General features: G+C 44.4%; 1 protein-coding gene across 4 annotated transcripts in view; it reads left to right on the top strand.

Moving 5' to 3' along the window:
- Positions 1-17,827, top strand: part of TCAF1 (TRPM8 channel associated factor 1) — a 46,297-nt gene extending 28,470 nt beyond the window's left edge. For 3 of the 4 annotated variants that reach the window (XM_032643349.1, XM_032643347.1, XM_032643348.1), the window contains exons 3-9: positions 6,901-7,895; positions 8,185-8,282; positions 9,417-9,630; positions 9,946-10,185; positions 11,227-11,564; positions 13,221-13,471; positions 16,045-17,827. In XM_032643349.1, the coding sequence (XP_032499240.1) occupies positions 6,901-7,895; positions 8,185-8,282; positions 9,417-9,630; positions 9,946-10,185; positions 11,227-11,564; positions 13,221-13,471; positions 16,045-16,054 (2,146 nt within the window). In that variant the 3' untranslated portion in view covers positions 16,055-17,827. Of the gene's footprint in view, positions 1-6,900; positions 7,896-8,184; positions 8,283-9,416; positions 9,631-9,945; positions 10,186-11,226; positions 11,565-13,220; positions 13,498-16,044 lie in introns of all 4 variants that reach the window. The other variant, XM_032643350.1, reaches the window with a different exon arrangement.
- The last annotated feature ends 2,921 nt before the right edge of the window (positions 17,828-20,748 follow it).

Consider the following 20,748-nt stretch of genomic DNA (forward strand, 5'->3'; position numbering starts at 1 on the left):
ATCACATTTAAAATCTTCCACGTCTTTATGACACACAAATGCTTTTTTATTTAATAAGCAGAAAATATTTTTAAAATTCTAACTCGTTAATAGATCACTTTTTTTTCACTTTCCTTTCTAATATTTCTGAAACATGCACACACACATGCGTGTGCAGTGTTGCCAATACAGCTGACCCTTGAACAACTTGAGGGTTTGGGTCATCCCTCTACACAGCTGAAAATCTACGTATAACTTACAGTCAGCCCCCTGTATCTTCGGTTCCGTAGCCTCAGATTCAACCAACTGCGAAACGTGCAGTACTGTGGTATTTAGTATTGAAAAAAACAACCTGTGTAGAGTGGACCTGCACAGTTCAAACCTATGTTGTTCAAGGGTCAACTGTACTTTTGAATTACGATTCTTCTTCATTGGATACTCTTAGATTACTTTTTCAACATTGCTGGATCTCTTATTTTTTTATTTTCATTTTAAAATTATTAAATCATAAACCCACAATACAACTCTCTTTTCACCTTTGCACATTATTTTCCCCACTCATTCATAATTTTGCTCCCTTGTCATCTTAGTATACATGCTATTTTGAATTCTGCTCATAAACTTTTTCATTCTATGTAATCTTTAAAATTATACTTGATTCATTTTATGCAAATGCCAGTGTATATACCTCATTTATTTAATCATTTGCCTACTGTTGAAGATTTGGATCTTTCTTTAGTGTTCTTGTAATTATGTAATACTGTATAACATTATCATCAACGCATTTTCAGCAATACTAGACACCAACATGCTTCTATTAGAATTCAAGAAGGAAGATTATTTCCATCACAGGCTGTCAGGTTCACATTGAAAGTCCCTGTGGGTTTAGTTACTCTGCCCAAATATCTTATTTATTTTTAAACCCACATTTGAACATGCGAGTGTGAATTAAGATAGCTTTAACCTTGCTACTTGTGCATTTCTTACTAAATTAAATTCTAAATAAGATATTAGGATGAACCTTCTAAGAATAAACTGTCCACAGGTCTTATCAAGATGAATCAAATTTTTATCAGAAGAAGTTACTAATTTTATGATGGAAAAATAAAACCCTACATAATAAAACCAGATGATCTACTTTTAGCCTGGTGAGAATACCTGCAGATATCAGGACACAAGTCTCATAGTCACTGCCCTCACTTCCTGCCTGGAAAGCACCATGATCTGCACTTAGAGCACTGGCCACCATGTTGTCTCTATGGCCACACTGCCTGTACTCTGTTCCCTGAACAATTTCTAATCTTCCATCCGCTTATCCTCGGAGGTCTCCACTGTATCTCCAGATCTGAGGGCAATGGCTATTGTACTTTAAATGCAGAACCAGTCCCACCTTCTTTCTATTAAGTATTTCATTTGAACAAACACTGGATCCATTGTCATAAACACAGCCTCATTTCAAGACTCAGGATTCTAGTAAGAGATTTCATATCTACTGGGAAAAGCACAGATTTTAGTGGAGGCCAAATTTAATAAGTTCCCAAGCTCTGTCTGGTGCTTGCTCTAAAACCTTGAGCCATAAGTAAGCCTCATCTCTAAAGTAGGATTAATAATGACTACCTTTAAGGGTGGTTGTGAGGATTAAATGAATTAAGAAACATGTTCAAAGTACCTAAAACACTTTATTTTGACATCAGCTTTCAGGCTGTGGTAATGTAAGCGTATGAGGTCATGAATATCATTTCCAAACATTGAAAATTACTTGGCAGCCATCATTATGCTGCTTTGCCCCAAGTCATGTACGTTTCTCCAGTTGTATAAGCTATCGATTTTTTTTTTTTTTTTTGGCTGTATGCGGGCCTCTCACTGTTGTGGCCTCTCCTGTTGCAGAGCACAGGCTCCCGACGCACAGGATCAGCGGCCATGGCTCACGGGCCCAGCCGCTCCGTAGCATGTGGGATCTTCCCGGACCGGGGCACGAACCCGTGTCCCCCGCATCAGCAGGCGGACTCTCAACCACTGCGCCACCAGGGAGGCCTAGCTATTGATATTTTAACTGGTAGTTTTCCTACTTCATCCACCAAACTGAGGCAGCAGCATCATGATGGATTGCCATGTTTTACCCTTTTTCTACATTTAACAAAACAGGGACTAGACACTGAATTGGCTTTACCGATAAAGGGACTTGATGCTGATTAAACATATCATTAGATAACCGATCTGAGGGAGGTTTGGGGAGAATCAACCACAACAGTTTAATCTGTTTCATGGATAAGAAGGCCCTTGTCTCATTTTAACACAAATCTCAGGCTTTTGTTAGAGTTCTAGTTCTATGTGTGTTCATTCATCCATTCATTTAGCCAGCAATTTATTCGGTATATGCTATGTCTCAGGCTTTATTTCTTATTTCAAAAAAATGATTTCCAAATATCTGAGAATTAGAAGAGCAGAAACGTCTCCAATAACCAGGCCTGGAGGAAGTCACAGAAACCAAGTAACTGTTGTAGGAAGAAGGCTTGTGATATCAAGGTTCGGTAGAACCTGGAAACCTGGGCTTGCTGCCAGCAACTGCACGCCGTGACCTTAGCGTGTGCTTTCAACTCTCTTTCTCCCTCTAAATGGGAAGTGCTGGAGTAGAAGGTCCTTGCCCTCATTTCAGCCATTACTCCATTGAGACTGGTTTTCAGTCTTCAGTAATCCCTGTATATTCACGGTCATCAGAGATGCAGAGAAAAGCATGTCGAACAGTGGTCATGCTCTGAAATGTCCACATGCTCCAAATTGCTTGGCTTGAAAACACCCCTGTGAAACCTGAATGGGCAAACATTATCTAAATTGATGCCATATGTGTATATATACACACACATATATATATGTATATAGACATCTCTACTTCATTTTGAAAGATGGCCAAGGGATATTATATAGAAAAGTCTTTTGAATTCCAGATTTTGAAGATTTCAGGATTTTGAAAATAGACTACTTCAAATGAGCCGAAATGCAACAAGAGAACTGCCAAATTCCTGAAGATAATCAATGTGTATATGACTCTCCAAGTAGTTTGGAAAACAAAAATACCTGAACAGATATTAATACGCTTATTTGTAACAAGGATCCACAAGTCTTTGGAGGTCATTGCTAGGATAGATAGAATGCTAACTGCAGATGTTGGTCAGGGTCATGGCCCTGCGAGATGGGGTGAGCATACCTACCTAACTCTGAGCGTCTTACTACAGTCCTAGCCATGTATAGTAGAATTGTATTAACTGGTTCTCACAAAATAAATTAGAAGTTTTTAGAGAGTGAATTCAAGTGGGAAGATATGCCACTTTAGAAGAGAAATTGCTAGGTCACAATTCAGTTTTCTTTTCCTTTTTATGAACATTTTCCTTTTTTCAATTTCAAAATAATATGCTTACTGGAAAAAAGAGAAATAGTCCCAAAGTATACAAAGTAAAAAGTGAAAGATCTTCGTCCTCCACCTCAGCCTCTTACTAATTCTTCCCAGAGGTAATCACTGCTTAGTTTGGACTGTATCTTTTTTGATGCTAACGCTACATGAACTCTTTCGGAAAATAAGAGGAGAGGAAAGTTTTTGTAACTTATTAAAACATTATTTCTCTGATGCTAAAACCAGAAAAAGACATTGCAAGACAAGAAAACTACAGAACAATGTCCCTCATGAACATAGATAGAAAAATTCTTACTAAAATATTGTAAGCAGACTACAATATATAAAAAGGATACTACATCATGACCAAGTAAGGCTTATTCTAGGAATGCTTGGCTGGTTTAACATTCAAATATCAAATTAATTATTCTGTTCATACAGAATAAATGAGAAAAACCATATATAGTCAATAGATGTACACAGACCAAAAAAAACCTTTGACAAAATTCAGTGTCAAATCATGACAAAATTTCAGCTAACTAGAAATAAAAGGGAACTTCTTCAGTGTGATGAGTCCTCTTTGAAAAACCTATAGCTAAGAACATACTTAATGGTGAAATACCCTGATACTGAGAACAAGGCAAGGAAGGATAGCTGTTTTCACAAATGATGATTAATCCCTGTTCTTTGGTTTTCTTGATCTTCTCTTTCACATATGTGCAGTTACAGACTCTTCTGTTCTCTTGGGTTTCTGATCAATCTGATTTCATTTGATTTATATTTCCTATAAATTCCTCCTGTCCCAGCTTGCGGATTGCACCCTTCTTGAAATATAGTGAATCTAGTGCTATCATGATTTTATTGTCTTTTTTTTTTTTTTTTTTTGGTACGCGGGCCTCTCACTGTTGTGGCCTCTCCTGTTAAGGAGCACAGGCTCCGGACGCACAGGCTCAGCGGCCATGGCTCACGGGCCCAGCCGCTCTGCGGCATGTGGGATCCTCCCGGACCGGGGCACGAACCCGTGTCCCCTGCAATGGCAAGCGGACTCTCAACCACTGTGCCACCAGGGAAGCCCTATTGTCTTTTTTTTTTTTTTTTTTTTTTTTTTTTTTTTTTTTTTTTTTATGCGTTACGCGGGCCTCTCACTGTTGTGGCCTCTCCCGTTGCGGAGGACAGGCTCCGGACGCGCAGGCTCAGCGGCCATGGCTCACGGGCCCAGCCGCTCCGCGGCATGTGGGATCTTCCCAGACCGGGGCACGAACCCGTGTCCCCTGCATCGGCAGGCGGACTCTCAACCACTGCGCCACCAGGGAAGCCCCCTATTGTCTTTTAAAATAACTTTTGTTTCATTTCAGACCAGAGAGGGAAAAGAAAAGTAAAAATCCAATTCAAGTTTTTTTTGTTGTTTTTTTTTTTGGTGGTAAGCGGGCCTCTCACTGTTGTGGCCTCTCCCGCTGCAGAGCACAGGCTCCGGACGCGCAGGCTCAGCAGCCATGGCTCACGGGCCCAGCCGCTCCACGGCATGTGCGTTCTTCCCGGACCGGGTCACGAACCCGTGTCCCCTGCATTGGCAGGCGGACTCTCAACCACTGCGCCACCAGGGAAGCCCCAGTTCAAGTTTTTTTATGAAACATTTATCTCCCCCTGCATATAAGCCATGGCTGTCAGAAATAACAGGTCTCTGACGATGCTTCCGACTCAGCAGGGAGCATCTAGGGTCCTGCTAGTGACGCAGTGTCTGGGTCTCAACTTTGCACATTCAGTATTGCTCATCTTGTCGTAACAGGCTAATGTACAAACCTTGATACCAATGTAAATCACCTCTTCACTGACTACACTTCTAAAACAATTAATTGCATGAAATTTATGAACAGAACTCGTGATAAGAACTAAAACACAAAGCACCGAGCTAATCTCCCCGTGCTATGCTGCTGCTTCCCACCAGCCAACTATTTTACATTCAGTAGTATATATATGTCGATGCTACTCTCACTTCACCCCAGCTTCCCCGACCCACTCCAAGCCCTCAAGTCCATTCTCTACATCTGTGTCATTATTCCTGTCCTGCCCCTAGGTTTTTCATAACCTTTTTTTTTCTTTTAGATTCCATATATATGCATTAGCATACGGTATTTGTTTTTCTCTTTCTGACTTACTTCAGTCTGTATGACAGACTCTAGGTCCATCCACCTCACTACAAATAACTCAGTTTCGTTTCTTTTTATGGCTAATATTACATTGTATATATGTGCCACACCTTCAATAAAGATCTATTTAAAAAAAAGAACTAAAACCTTTTCTATTTAATCTTGTATGCATAAAGTACTTAAATTTTAAAACGAATGTTTTTTGCTTTAGAATCAGCAAATTAAAGATATACTAAGATGTTGCTAGAGAAATATAAATGTCACAAAAAAATAGAAGATTTTGGTTTTCCTGGCCAGTGACTTCTTTCTTTAGGCAGATGATCCTGGGAAGTAGTATTATTATCACAAGGTTGTTTGGTAAATTTGGAATCAGGGCACGAACAGCTAGTTGAATTTTAATGGCTAGTGCTTCAAGGAGGTGGAGAGTCATCTTGTAGGGTGATACCTTTATCTTCAGGAAAGGTTTGTACCTGCTAAGAGGACTATAGTTTCCCCATCAGTTAATTACGGCTCTGCCAACCACAGAGAGTACAACACAAATACTGTAAATATGCCACCTACCTGACCCCCATTTTTCAGTGTTTCCTTACAACTGCCTCTGACCATACGGTTGCCAGAGATTTACCTAACGAGAGTGACTTAACCAGCTCTGGGACCTCAAGCTTAGAGATCACTCTACCTCTTACCCCCTCATAATCCCACTACCTGGGGCTGCTTCCCCCATTTTGGGGGTTATAGGGGTCCTGAGAGTCTTATAGGAGTTGGTTACCCTTAGAGAGGAACAGGTGGTGATGAGAAAAACCTTATAGCATGGATGTGTATCACTCCTGTTGGGCCGGCAATGAATGTGTGGGATTCTGGGTGTAGGCAGTCAGTCCTCTTGGATTCACATAACCCGAGAGTCCCACTAGAGTTGAGGCCGGTCTGCCCCACCTTTTGAGATAATAGTGATTCTTCACTAGCGCCACTGACTGACTCAGCTCTCCGTTAACTTTATTTGTAGAAAATTAGATGCATGAAATTATAAACAAGCCTCCTTATAAGAATGAAACCATGATTTTCCATTCAGTTCTTTGTATAGTGCTTAAAAGGCCGAAACACACACTTAAATCCAGAATATTTAAGATACAGTATTGGGTACACCCAGCAGGACTTCTTTCGAGATTTCCTTTGGAGGGTTTGCACACAGAGAAAGAGCAGAATTAATGCCGAGTGCCTCTGTCTTCCCTCCAACAAGTCTCCATACCCAGTGAGGCCAGGTCTGCCCACTTTGTTCTCCCAGTTCCCTTGTAAGAGCTAAAAATGGTATTGATAAGTCTGACACTTGCTATATGCTGGGTGCTGTTCTGAGCGCTTTGTAATAGCGAACACATGTGTCTTTTGCAGTTGTGAAGACGACCTCTCCGAGGACAGAGATGAACTCCTGCACGGGATTTCTGAGCTGGACATCAGCAACTCAGACTGTTTCCCGTCCCAGCTGCTAGTGCACGGGGCTTTAGCCTTTCCCCTGGGGCTAGATTCCTACCATGGCTGTGTCATAGCGGCTGCCCGCTACGGCCGGGGCCGGGTGGTCGTGACTGGCCACAAGGTCCTTTTCACCGTTGGTAAACTGGGCCCCTTTCTGCTCAATGCTGTGCGCTGGCTGGACGCGGGCCGCAGAGGCAAGGTCGTGGTGCAGACAGAACTGAGGACTCTGAGTGGGCTGCTTGCAGTGGGGGGCATAGACAGCAGCATTGAGCCCAATCTGACCAGCGATGCCAGTGTCTATTGCTTTGAGCCCGTGAGTGATGTGGGAGTCAAGGAGCTGCAGGAGTTTGTAGCAGAGGGCGGGGGCCTATTTGTTGGAGCCCAAGCCTGGTGGTGGGCCTTCAAGAACCCAGGAGTGTCCCCTTTGGCTCGGTTCCCAGGAAACCTCCTCCTCAACCCCTTTGGCATTAGCATCACCAGCCAAAGCCTCAACCCTGGGCCCTTTCGTACTCCTAAGGCAGGGATAAGGACCTATCATTTCCGTTCCACTCTGGCCGAGTTCCAGGTTATAATGGGCAGGAAGAGAGGGAACGTGGAAAAGGGCTGGTTGGCAAAGCTGGGACCGGATGGTGCAGCTTTCCTGCAGATCCCCGCAGAAGAGATCCCTGCCTACATGTCGGTGCATCGGCTCCTAAGGAAGCTGCTAAGTCGCTATCGGCTCCCAGTAGCGACCCGAGAGAACCCTGTCATCAACGACTGCTGCAGGGGTGCTATGCTCTCCCTGGCCACTGGGCTGGCCCACTCTGGAAGTGACCTCTCTCTGTTAGTCCCAGAAATTGAGGATGTGTACAGCAGCCCCTACCTGCGCCCCTCGGAATCTCCTATCACTGTTGAGGTCAACTGCAACAATCCAGGTAAGGAATGAGGGGTGGGAGCCTGGCGGGTGGGAACTGGAGGGCAATGGGTCGTGATGACTTGAGCAGCTCAGCTCCAGATCTGATCACCCCCAGGAGGCCATCTCCGTCCTCTGCCGTGCACTCTAAAGGAGATGGGGGTTGAGGTTTTAGGTGATGTTTGGAAGAGTAGAGCCAGGGCAGCATGGAGGCAGGAAGATGTACAGAGCTCGTGAAGGGACTCTGGAAGCTGGGTGGCGATGGAATCATGGAGGAAGGGTAACGTCTACTCTTCCTTTGCTTTTGGCAGGCACCAGGTATTGCTGGATGAGCACCGGGCTCTACATACCCGGGAGGCAAATTATAGAGGTCTCGCTGCCTGAAGCCGCTGCCTCTGCTGACCTGAAGGTAAGGCATGCCCCATCTCACCACCTAACGTGGAACCCAAATACGGAAGCCAGATGCTCTTGCTTTCATAGTGGGCATCTTACCTGACCTTCCTACAAAACCAGCTGGCACTACAGGGCATGTACTTGTACCCCCTTAGTTGCTTAGGATGAAGCAGCTAAGGTGCAGAACAGCTATAACTGATTGATTGAAATGTGTGGATTTGATACATTTCAGCGCCCAGGACTCAAACCTAACCAGCTTCTGGCTCAAGTTTTGTGCTTTTAACTTAGGTCATAGAGTGGGGAATAAGAAAGGTACCAGACGGCTGGTGCCCTAGCACACAGTCCAATAAATCTTAGCCCACGTTCCATCCCGTGTACATTTCACATCAAAGCATGAGGTCCTTCTGACTCCAGCTTCTTCCCTGTGACACCATAGGCTGTTCCTAGCGTGCACGGTCCGCGTCAGCTCTGTCACTTTCACGTGCACACACACGGTATTCACAACATTAAGCTGCTGTCCTGCTCCATCCCCCTCGCGGGTCATCGTGATGGTTAGCGTCCGTTTTGTGCCTGTATCTGTCCTGGAACTTGTTTAGCATAAACCCGGGAGAACAGTCCCAGGATGCCTCTGAGGACAGGGGTGACTCCACTGGCGCAGGAATAGGGGCCTGGGAGAACAGGTGGAACTGAATCCATCTTCCACGTCAACCGGTCACGTTTTCTCCCACTGGGCCTCTCAGGTCAAAAGGCAGGATCCCCTCTGCCCCTTCCCAAAGCCAGAGTCACCACGGGGGAATAGGCAGCCGAGGATTCTGGTGTTACAGAGACAGCAAGGGACTCTGTGTGGGAGTCACCCACCTCAGAATTAGCATCTGGGCCACACCTGGTGCCCCTACATCAGCGTCTCAGCGTGACCCTTTGTGGAGCTGTTTGACCCGCCCTGAGAGTGAATTTACACGATCTGGTCCATACGACCTTGAGGGATGATACAATTTCATGGGTTTAGCGCACAGGGCTTATAAATGGTGGGATGCCTGGACTTGCCTAGGGTCATGGCCCCATGACCCTTCCTGTCCCCATGTCCTGGGCGCTCTCCCCTTTGGCTCGTGCATGCCCCAGCGTCACTACGTGGGGGATCTCTCTGCTCCAGGTACAGATTGGCTGCCACACCGACGACCTGACCAGGGCCAGCAAGCTGTTCCGAGGCCCCCTTGTGATTAACCGCTGCTGCCTGGACAAGCCCACAAAGTCGATAACCTGCCTCTGGGGGGGCCTCCTGTACATCATTGTGCCTCAGGGCAGCAAGCTGGGCTCCGTGCCTGTCACGGTTAAGGGGGCTGTGCATGCTCCCTACTACAGGCTAGGTGAGTGGACGCCCTGGAGCGAACCCGAGGGACAGGGGGAGCTGGGGGTGAGGAGGTCATCTGGGGCTGCCTGGTATGGGAAGAGGGAGATTCGGATCCGTGGAGGGAAGGGAGGGAAGCTTCCTTATCGTCAGCTTTGAGGCTGAGGGGATAAAGACCAAACCGTATCACATCCATGGGACCTTTGTAGGAGAAGGATAGGGCAGGTATGTGGTCGTTCATGGCATTGGTGTTCTCCTGCTGGGGTTCAAGTTGAACGTGGTAATGTCAGGGGTTTGGGAGAACAAGTTTCAAGCGCTGTGGCCTGTCTTCCAGGGGAGACATCCCAGGAGGAATGGAAGAGGCGTATCCAGGAGAATCCAGGTCCCTGGGGAGAGCTGGCTACAGACAACATCATCTTGACGGTGCCAACCGCAAACCTTCGCACTCTGGAGAACCCTGAGCCGCTGCTACGCCTCTGGGACGAGGTGATGCAGGCCGTGGCCCGGCTAGGTGCTGAGCCTTTCCCCCTTCGTCTGCCTCAGAGGATCGTTGCCGACGTGCAGATCTCAGTCGGTGGGTACCTGGGGCGAACCTCTGCATGCTGCCCCCCCCCAGGGCCTTCCTTCTTGCAACAGCCATGCAGTGGGCAGCCAGCAGGGTAGAAATGTTCTTATGGCAAGGCATATAAAATGTAATCCTTGCTGTTTAAATGGAAAGGGAAAAAATGCGTCAAAAAAAAAAAAAAAAAGACTCGCTGTGTCCCCCAACAAAACATTGGAAACTACCTAAGTGCCCAACAGTTATGGAATGGTTCAGTAATGTATTGTGTATACCTTCAGTGGACATTAAGGAAGACATTTAAAGTGATATTTTGATGGCATAAGGAAATATGATGAGGTTATGTGACACATAAAAAGCAGGCCGTAGAACTATATGTACACTGTATGTTAAAATATGTAACAGTTTTAGTCAAGAGATGTTATCAAACAGTGGGAATGGTGCAGAAAATACATGCTGGGTTTTCACAGACTTCCATCAGGGGACTTCAAGGAGTGGATAAAACCGACCGAGGGCCTCTTCCTAGGTCACAGGTGTTGGGAGAAAGCACTGAATAAAGAGATCTTTGCCAGCAGGTCAAGAGGCCTGAAAAGTGAAGGGCGTATAGAAATTAAAGAACCGAGGAAATCTCTCTGGACCTTAGTTTTCTTGGCTTATGTAGATGATCACTATAAGGTAGTCTCGACGTGGGCAATTCCATGTCTAAAGAATGAGAACCACAAGTTCTTAACTTTGAGAAAAGAGTATAATGATGGGTTCACAGGACAGAGCACTCCCAGAGAAACAGAAAAATTGAATAGTGACACGAACGGTGATCTGTAACCTGCCTCGGCTCCCATAGCCAGTCAGAGCAGCGATGAAAGCATTATTACAGAACGAGAGGGTAAGGAGGAAGGCCCAGGAGGCTCTGGGCTTTGCCTTTCTGAGCATTACAGGGTTCTGGAAGTCATGGGATCAGCGGGGACTGGGTGTTTGGGGAGATACAATAGAGAGAATAATTTTGTTAGATGGGTGGGGAGCGCTCTAACCTTCTTTTCCCCCTCCTGCATCTCCCAGGCTGGATGCACGCAGGCTACCCCATCATGTGTCACCTGGAGTCGGTGCAGGAGCTCATCAGTGAGAAACTCATCAGAACCAAGGGGCTGTGGGGCCCTGTGCACGAGCTGGGCCGCAACCAGCAGCGGCAGGAGTGGGAGTTCCCCCCGCACACCACCGAGGCCACCTGCAACCTGTGGTGTGTCTATGTGCACGAGACGGTCCTGGGCATCCCTCGAGGACGAGCCAATATCGCTCTGTGGCCCCCAGTTCGGGAGAAGAGAGTCAGAATCTACCTGGGCAAGGGTCCCAATGTGAAAAACTGGAACGCGTGGACGGCCCTGGAAACGTACTTACAGGTGCTGGGCCAGCGTGGGCGGTGGTGGGAGCCCCGCAGTGGGGACCCTGAGCAGACGGTAGCGTGGTGCCCGGGGGAACTCCCGCTGACCCGCCTCCCGCACCAGGTTGGGGAGGTCCTGACAGCGCCCAGGTGTGAAGGTGCTAGTTGAGGATGCTTCTCAGGGCATCACTTTGCATGGCCCTAAGGTGGACTTAATTGCCTCAGCCCCACCCTTCACCCCAGGACTCTGAAGAGATTTTTGAGAGTAGACAGAAAGCACTGAGAAAGGTTAAAAATTGGTAGAGGCAAATGTGATGCTACATATATAGTTGCTGTCACTGGCTTTAAACCTAGACATACCTGAGACTGAAGCCAAACTGCGCTGTTTAAATAGCTCCCTAAAGCTGAACACACCCTGATTTGTGCGCGCACGCGCACACACACACACACAAATATGTGGGAAAGGAGCTGTTTTTTCCCTAGGTGAGTAAACTGTCTTCTTATTATGACTTGGCTGTGCCTCAGTTTCCACCTTATAAGCAAGCCAGGTTTCCTCACTGAACTGGACGTGGGGGTGGCCTTTGCCTTTCAGTTATCACACAACACCCCAGTGGATCAGTTCCCAGCTCACTGTGGAGAGTTTCATCACCTTGGATTCTGGAACTCAGTCTCAGGCCAGCCACACTCCATTCTGGCCCTTCCACCTGCTGGAGTTCTCACTGCAGATCCCCTCCGCCACAAGAATGACGATGACACTGCTAGAAAACTGCTTTAACCTTGTCATCGGGACAGAAGTTCCTCCTCTGTGAAATCAAGTTGAGGTTGGAACTGCTTCCCTGGTGGCGCAGTGGTTAAGAATCCACGTGCCACTGCAGGGGACACGGGTTCGAGCCCTGGTCCGGGAAGATCCCACATGCCACAGAGCAACTAAGCCCGTGCACCGCAACTACGGAGCCCGCGCTCCACAACAAGAGAAGCCACCACAATGAGAAGCCCTCACACCACAGCAAAGAGTAGCCCCCGCTTGCCGCAACTGGAGAAAGCCTGCGCACAGCAACAGAGACCCAGCACGGCCAAAAATAAACAAATTAACATGGGCTGTTTCCAACAGCCTCGGGATGGCTGCCTTTTCCCAAAATTATGCCTTACTCTTAATTCTAGCTACCTAGACTATACATTGTCTTCTGCTTCTACTGGACTCACCTTTTTTCCCAAAGGCCGTTTTTGGTCGCCTTGCAAATTGACATAGACCTACAGTTAGTGTGGATTATGTCAGGATACGGCTGGGAGTTCCCTAATTGTTGGGGTTTAACTTTGCAACTATGAAAAACAGTGGATTTTTTCACTTCAACCAATTTTAAATCCTCGTGTAATATCCGATGACTACTTTCATGGTCTAGTGAGATAGGTGAATAATGATATTGGTAGTAAATCCTACAGTTTTCACCACAGCTGTCTTGAGTGTCTGCTTTGTGTTGAGCCCTGTGCCGGCTCAGAGGCCCTTCTCGTCGTCAGAACATGAGAGCAGCAGTGAGGCTGGCAGGTAAAACAGTAGAGGGTCAGTGATAGATACGAAACTGGTGTTTAAGGGGTGAAACGTGTTAACTCATTTAGAGTGTTTGTTGGGTCTCTTGTAGATCAGATGTCTCATCCTCCTCCTTCCTTCTCTTTCCAGCTCCAGGAGGCCTTTGGGTGGGAGCCGTTCATCCGTCTCTTCACTGAGTATAGGAACCAGACCAACTTGCCCACAGACAATGTCGACAAAATGAATCTGTGGGTGAAGATGTTCTCCCACCAAGTGCAGAAGAACCTGGCTCCGTTCTTTGAGGCCTGGGCCTGGCCGATCCAGAAGGAAGTGGCAACCAGCCTGGCCTATCTGCCTGAGTGGAAGGAAAATATTATGAAATTGTACCTCCTCACACAGATGTAAGGAGTGCCCAGCGAGGTGGCAGGTAGAGAGGTTTGGGGAGTTAGGCAGAGATGGGGATTCACTCCTCGACCTCTGTCTCTTAGGTTCTAGCCTTGCCCTCTCAAGCTCACTGCCCCTAGATCTTAGTCATATCTCTGGGGAGTGGGTTCAGAACATAGAAAAAAGTGGAATCATAATTCCTCAGGAGCAAAGCCTTCTGTTTATGAGCTCGTTCCTCTGCTCCCAGCCATCAGATGCCCTCCTGACCCTGTGCTGGGCCAGTGCTGAGAGCTTTGGCCCCTGCTCCTATGCCAGCCCTTGGTTCACCATCGTGGGCCATAGCCCATAGAGGGTGGCTCTCACCCTGAGGACTCCCTGGGCTTTTATTTTGATCATTTCCCCAAAAACCTGACCATAGAACCCAACTGAAATACTAACTTACCATGATATTCAGACAGCTCCCTGATGACTCATATATTTTATGTCTTGGGTAGTTTTCCAAAAGCTGTCTGGTGGATTACGAAGAGCCCATAACTCGGGTTAGCTCTTGGGAAAGTCGTTTTACCTCTGAACTCCCATTTCTTTGTGTGTAAGGTGAGGGTAAAGATCCCTGCCTCACAGGGTTGTGGGTGAAGACAGACCGCTCATTCTGAGGAGTGTGGAGACCGGGCATGCACTCTGAGGGGTGGTTTTATTTCATGATGGTCCACAGAGTAGTGAGTTTCCTACTCCCCATTCTCTTCCCACAGCCCAGGGGTTAAGGTCATCATCTCTCACAGTTGACTTACCACATCCAAGTTCTGGTTCTTTCACCAGTTAGTCATATGACTCTGGGCAAGCTCCTGAACTTCTCTGTGACTCAATTTCCTCATCTATAAAATGGGATCTATTTCATAGGACTATTGTGAGGATTAAATTTTAGTACCTCTAAAAGTGACAGTACCTGGCATTTAGTAGGTACTGAGAAACTGTCAGCTGCCACTGTTACTGTCAGATTAACTCAACATAATTTTAGATCAGGACTGCACTTTCAGATGGCATTTACAGATGCAGTGAATTAACCCTATCCCATCCTACACTTTTATACACTGACTCTGAAAGGATTCTGGTATATTGCCCTATGATGTAAAGGAAGGTCTCTATATTTATAGTGGGGTTTTAAAAGCTGCTTGGGGTTTGGTCTCCTTCAATTCCATCTTTCAGGTAAAATCCCTTCTTTGATTAAGAGTGGAAGTCGCTTGAAAACCAGAACAATTCCACGAGGATGTTCATCCTTAGCAAACAAGGAGCATCCGGCTGAGTGATGGTGTTTATATTTCCGCAGTGACACAGATTCCTGTCGGCTGTTTGGCAGATAAAGTCCATGCACAAATAGAACCTTTACACTGGAACAAGATAACTGGATGCAGCTGACCCAAATTTCATTTAATTACAGTACATTCAGAGATTTTTAACTTTTCTTCCAATCTTACTCAGAACCTCCCAATTCTTCGTAGTTTCAGCTAGAGCTGGGGCTCCAGGATTAATGCTGTGTACATCCAGCCAGTTTTCCTTTAGCTCACTTCTTTTGATTTAGTTGCTTTAATGCACTGTTTTATTTGCTTAATTGGGAATTGGATGGATGCATAGACAATAAGATTTGACCTAGACAATGTTTTTCTTTCGATTCTTTTACTGTGTCATTTCTTAATACTAGAATTATTTTCCCTTATTTCATGAGTATCTATCATCCAAGTACTTCAAACATAGATGTTAAATATTCATTCAGCGTTGAAAATAATTGCTATCAATTAGTGGGTTGTTGAGTATGTGCCAAGTATATAGACTGTTTCATTTAATCTTCACAGTAACCTTACGGAATGGAAACTTAACAGCTCCCATTTTTCAAATGAGTGAACTGAATTTTATGGAGATTGAGTAAATTGCCTAAGCCTTTATTGGTAATAAGTGATAGATCTGGGATCTGAACCCAGGCATTCTGAATACAAATGAGTTTTAGTAACTACAGTGCTTTGAACAAGCAAATAAATGAGGAAATGAAGAAATGAACCAGCAAATAGAAGGAACTTTATGTCCCTCCTCGCCAGCACTTTGGCTGTTTTTACTTAGCTCTCATCTAATTTTATCAGAACAGAAAGTCCTTTTGTTTACCCCAAATGCCAGTTCAAAGGAAGACTTTGAGGTAGGCTCCTGAGGTGCTCCCAATGGACAGTGCTGGGATGGTCCCTTTAGTACGGTCCCAGTCATCTGGGTTCCGGGATCTTCGGGTTTCAGTCCTTATCTCCAGGGCACCATGAAAGCATTCTACTAGCTTATTGGATTTTGAACGATGGGCTATTTTGGTAAAGTGTCTGACTCCCAAAAGTCTCAGACACTGTATGTTTTCAGAAAGGAAATTAGATCCTCAGTCATTTAGAACAATTTTTATACCCATTCTTGCCCTCCTTAGTCCATTTTCAGCAGTACAGCCCCGGGGACCTTTTAAAAATATCGAGTTATCCATGTCACTCCCCTGTCAAAAAACTTCCAATGGGACTTTGAATTTAAGATGATGAACTGAACATGTAAGTTTACTTCCCTCCCTCCCCAGGCCCCACTGAAACCGAAGTCAAGAAATGTAAAAGAGAACTGACACATCTCAGCAAAGAAAACTGAAGGAATTTGGTTATAAGTGAAGAAGATCTCAACACATTTCTGGAAGAGAGAAAGCGGAAGAAGTGATAATGAAAGAGTGCAGCTCCTTTCAGATGGAATATAAGCTGATCTGAACATGTAACCCCAAAGAGATTTGGGCACCTGAAAAGTCTGTCTACTGAAGAATTATGTCAGTTGTGAAATTGAACCCCATCTCATTCTACCCCAACCTTTGCACAGAATACAGGCAACCTACCACTGGTTTCTGTTAAGTCTGTTGTTGTTGTTGTTTATTGTTGTTGTTTGTGTAAAGGAGTCGAATAAACTGCTTGAGGAAAGGTAGGAGTTGGCGCTCCAAAATAAATTTCTCTTCTGGGGAAAAAAGTGAGCCCCTAGCAGTTAGTTCTCTACGGATGGCTGAGATCCCTACTCAAGTAACCAAGTGCTTTTAGTCACAGAAAGGCTTACTGGAGAAGCAGACAGACCACACAATGGCAGAGGGAACCCACAGCAACTCCTATAAAAACAGTTATACTGATTCTTCAATGCAAATGGTCAGCTGGGAATTCCCAGATATTGAGCCTTAGGGGTAGGGGTTGGGGGAGGGACCAGGGGAGCAGCATGTGAGAAAAATAAACAATCAGGAGATTTGAAAAATATAACAGACTCTGGGGCAACAGTTAACATGGAAGAAAATGACTTAAATATCTTCGGAGACATCTAAGGTGCATTTGTAAGATAAAAACAGGATGCTACAAAGAAGGGGAAAACCCTGAAAATAAGAGGAGCCCTTAAGTTGAAATAGGACTGCCAAAATTATTTAGTAGACAGGCTGTAAAATAAGGTTGAGGGAATCTCCCTAGATATAGAGCAAAAAGAAATAGAAAATATAAAGAGAGGAAAGAGACACAGACAATATCTAACTGTTACGAGTTTCTGGAAGAGAGAACACAGGAAATGTTGTGAAGAAAAAAAAATTGAACAGAAATAAGTCTCCAAATTGAGAGGACCCTATACAACCTACATCTAGACATAATCTTGTGAAATTCTGGATATATATTAAGGATAGAGCGAAGATACTGAAAGTGCCAAGAGAAAAAAATAAAATTAGGTCATCATAATTAGCTCAACTAAAAAGGGATGAGAAATAGACTGGGAGCCGATTTTTCATCATCAGCACAATGCTAGAAGCCAATAGAGAAGTGTCTTCACACGTGGAAAATCTTTGTACCCAGAATTCCATAGCAAGCCAAACTGTCAAGAGTCAAGTCGAAAGGAATTTTCCAACATGCGCGTTTTCAGAAAGTCTACCCTCTTAGCACCTGGAAAGGAAGTTCTCTCTCACCTCCTGAGGAAGTTCTCCAGCAAAATGAGAATGAAAATCAGGAAAGAGAAAGAAATGGAATCCAGAAAACAGTGGACCTCACCAAGGATGGCTGACTCCAGAGTGACCATTATCCAATAGGATAGCTCACTCCAGAGTGACAGTTATCCAACAGGAAGGCTCACTTCAGACTGACAGTTATCCAATAGGATGGCTCACTCCAGAGTGACCATTATCCAACAGGAAGGCTCACTTCAGAGTGACAGTTATCCAATAGGATGGCTCACTCCAGAGTGACAGTTATCCAATAGGATGGCTCACTCTAGAGTGACAGTTATCCAATAGGATGGCTCACTCCAGAGTGACAGTTATCCAATAGGGTGGCTCACTCCAGAGTGACAGTTATCCAATAGGATGGCTCACTCCAGAGTGACAGTTATCCAAGAGACCCATTTCAGATGAGAGTACACAGTTTCAGGCTCTCTGGGGAGAACATGCATTCTGTGCCATAGATATTATCCTTGAGAAGCTGGAATGTTTGAGAATATGGAGGAGATACATTCTTTAGTAAACAAGAGAACAAAACAAAAATGTCAAATTCAGGTTCAATTATGAGACAATAATAAAAAAAATCATGGAATGTAAGAAGAGACTCATTTTGACATTGGCAGTAGGTACACTTCATTTCAAGTGACACAGGAAACATGACATTGGATATGTTTGGAAGAAAATATCCTAGCTTCTACTTAGTTCCCAGTAAACAGTATTTACAAAGCCAAAATAATGTAGATACTATTTATTGGTATTCAGTGTTCTGATCAGCCTATAGGTAAAACATGAAAGGCTTGATCTTTTATTCAGAAATAAAAGGGAGAGTAATCCTGAAAAGGAAAAGGAAAGCAGAAAGAGGTTGAGAATTAGTTGGGGGAAGAGAGGTGGAGGGAAGAGTAGAATTACTTACCTATTCAAAATGGGGATGAAAAGATAAAGTCTACAGTTAATGGAACAAGGACTAAAGGATTGTTACTGTTCAAAACTATAAACCAATAGAAGTATTAAAAATTTGGAAAAGGACAGGCAAATGAAAGGTGGGAATAGTGTAAGTTAAATCCTTATCTTTTGTAATGGGGGATTATTAAAGATTGTCTAAAGTTAATAAGTCAAGAAATTATTGTTCAAACATTATTTAATGTTAGGAAGTTAGTTAACAGAATATCTAAAAATAGAAATTGTTAAATGCATTGCCTCTAGGGTATGGGACTAGGGTTAAAAGGGTGGGGTGGGAAACTGTGTTTTTCATTTTAAGTCCTTCTGTACTATTTAATTTTTTACCTTGTGCATGTATTACTTTGAAAATTTTTTAATAAACTTAAATAAAAACCCTTCAATGGCTTCATATTAACTAAGATACAGTCCAATCAAAACACTTAAAATGGCTTATAAGGCCCTCAAGTATTTGGATCCACCCAGTGTGTCCAAGGCTCATCACATCTCCCCATCCCTCTCTAGTTCTAACCACACTAAATACCCTCCAGCTATTCAGACACACTTCCCCTTCTCTTGTTTCTACAGGTGTTCCACAGAAAACAAATCCTGTCCCGGTCTCACCATGTGTCTGATTAAGCTTACTGTCTAGCAGGTTTTCAGTATCTGTTGAGTGAATGAATGTGCAACAGGGTGTTCATGAAAATCACCAACTAGTGCTCTTTCCCAAGAAGGCACGTGATGTCTGTCTCTATTCCAGGAGCATTTCAAGACCATGATGTACGCTTTCCTGAACTATTCATTTGACAGTTTTGACAAGTTTTAGTCATATACGAGACCAGGTGATGTCAGAGGATTTCTATCCATCTGTTAGTCTCTTTGGTATGTTCTTTGCCAAACTGCCTCAATATCATAATCGATTTTCAGCTATTTTTTCCCTGTAGTTGGGAGAAACAGCCAGCTATCTAGTGGACATCTTCAGGCTCCCAAGTTTCATGTGTCCTGCTATGCCTAGTTTCTTGGTGGCTCTTCCTTCTTCATTAATTTACCCTCTTCTATTGTCTACCTTCCAAGGCCAACTGGAGCTCTCTAATGAGTATTGACTGACCTTACTGCCAATCTTCAACAACTGCATTTATTGGAAATCTTTCCTATCTCCTCTTAAGATCACTCTCTGATTTACCTAGTCCCTAAGCCAATGTCCCCACCCAATGTCACAACCTCACCTAATACATGTACTAAACAGGCCAGTAAGTAATCAAACACTGCCCTAGATATTGACTATTCTTGCTGACAAAAGTAACACACCCTTCTTTCAAGACTAATTCACGCCTATGTTCTTTACTCCTTCAAAGATTTTGGACCCCTACTTGGCTTCCATTTTGAAACAGATTTCTTTCATTGACCCACATAATTGGAGTCAGTCTTCCAAGTGTGGTAGAGAAGGGGTGGAGGTTATCTTTAACTTTTCAGACATCTAGCTACAGATACACAAAAACAATTCCACATCTAATTCGAAAGAGTTACAGAAATGTTACTTATTTGGATTCTTGTGATTTAAATGCTGTAAAGAGAAGCGTTTCTTTGATAGGAAAGCTTGAGCAGTTTATTTCCAATGTTCTAGTGTCATGTTAGGTGGTTGGTTTCATAGGTGCTCATTATATTAGAAATAAATAGAATAAATAAATGAGTACATTAAAAACAAGGTGCGCATTGACCAGTGATGACTGTCAGAAGGCAAGGATCATGCTAATACAAATGTGTGCACCTGAGGGCCATCAGAGTTTATCCTGTCCATCTGCACTATACGGGACTCATAATTAGTTAAGAAATATGTACGTGGAGGCGCTAAAAAGTTCTTTGCATGAGCTGCCTAAATTTGGACATCACAGGCACTTTCACAGACTGCCAAAATTATTTAGTATAATTTGAGAACTGAGATAGTGCTGAAAGGGTAGGAGGGAGGGCAAAATGATCAAATGCACAGTATAAAAACAAGTCAGGTGGTTGGGAAGAGGCCCCAGAGACATAGAGAGAAGACCCCTCTCCGCTTCTCAACAATACAGCAGGCTCTGCCTATGCCTAGTCCTCTCATCTGTGAAGTGTCTGATGTAAACAGGAGCCAAGAACCTGGAAAGATCATAAGCCCATTCCTCACCCTTTGTCAAGGTTAATAGAGACAGGAGAGGAAACTCCAACTTTTTTTTAAAATAGTTTCTCCTTTTCTTGCTATCTGTGTAGCCTTGGAACCAAACTGTTACAAAGTAGACAATAACAAGCCTTAGTTAAGGCTTTTGACATTTAATCACAGGATGATTGGCACTATAAACTTATTTATTGATGACGAACTTA

Source organism: Phocoena sinus, chromosome 9, assembly GCF_008692025.1.
Source record: "Phocoena sinus isolate mPhoSin1 chromosome 9, mPhoSin1.pri, whole genome shotgun sequence".
Lineage (NCBI taxonomy): Eukaryota > Metazoa > Chordata > Mammalia > Artiodactyla > Phocoenidae > Phocoena > Phocoena sinus.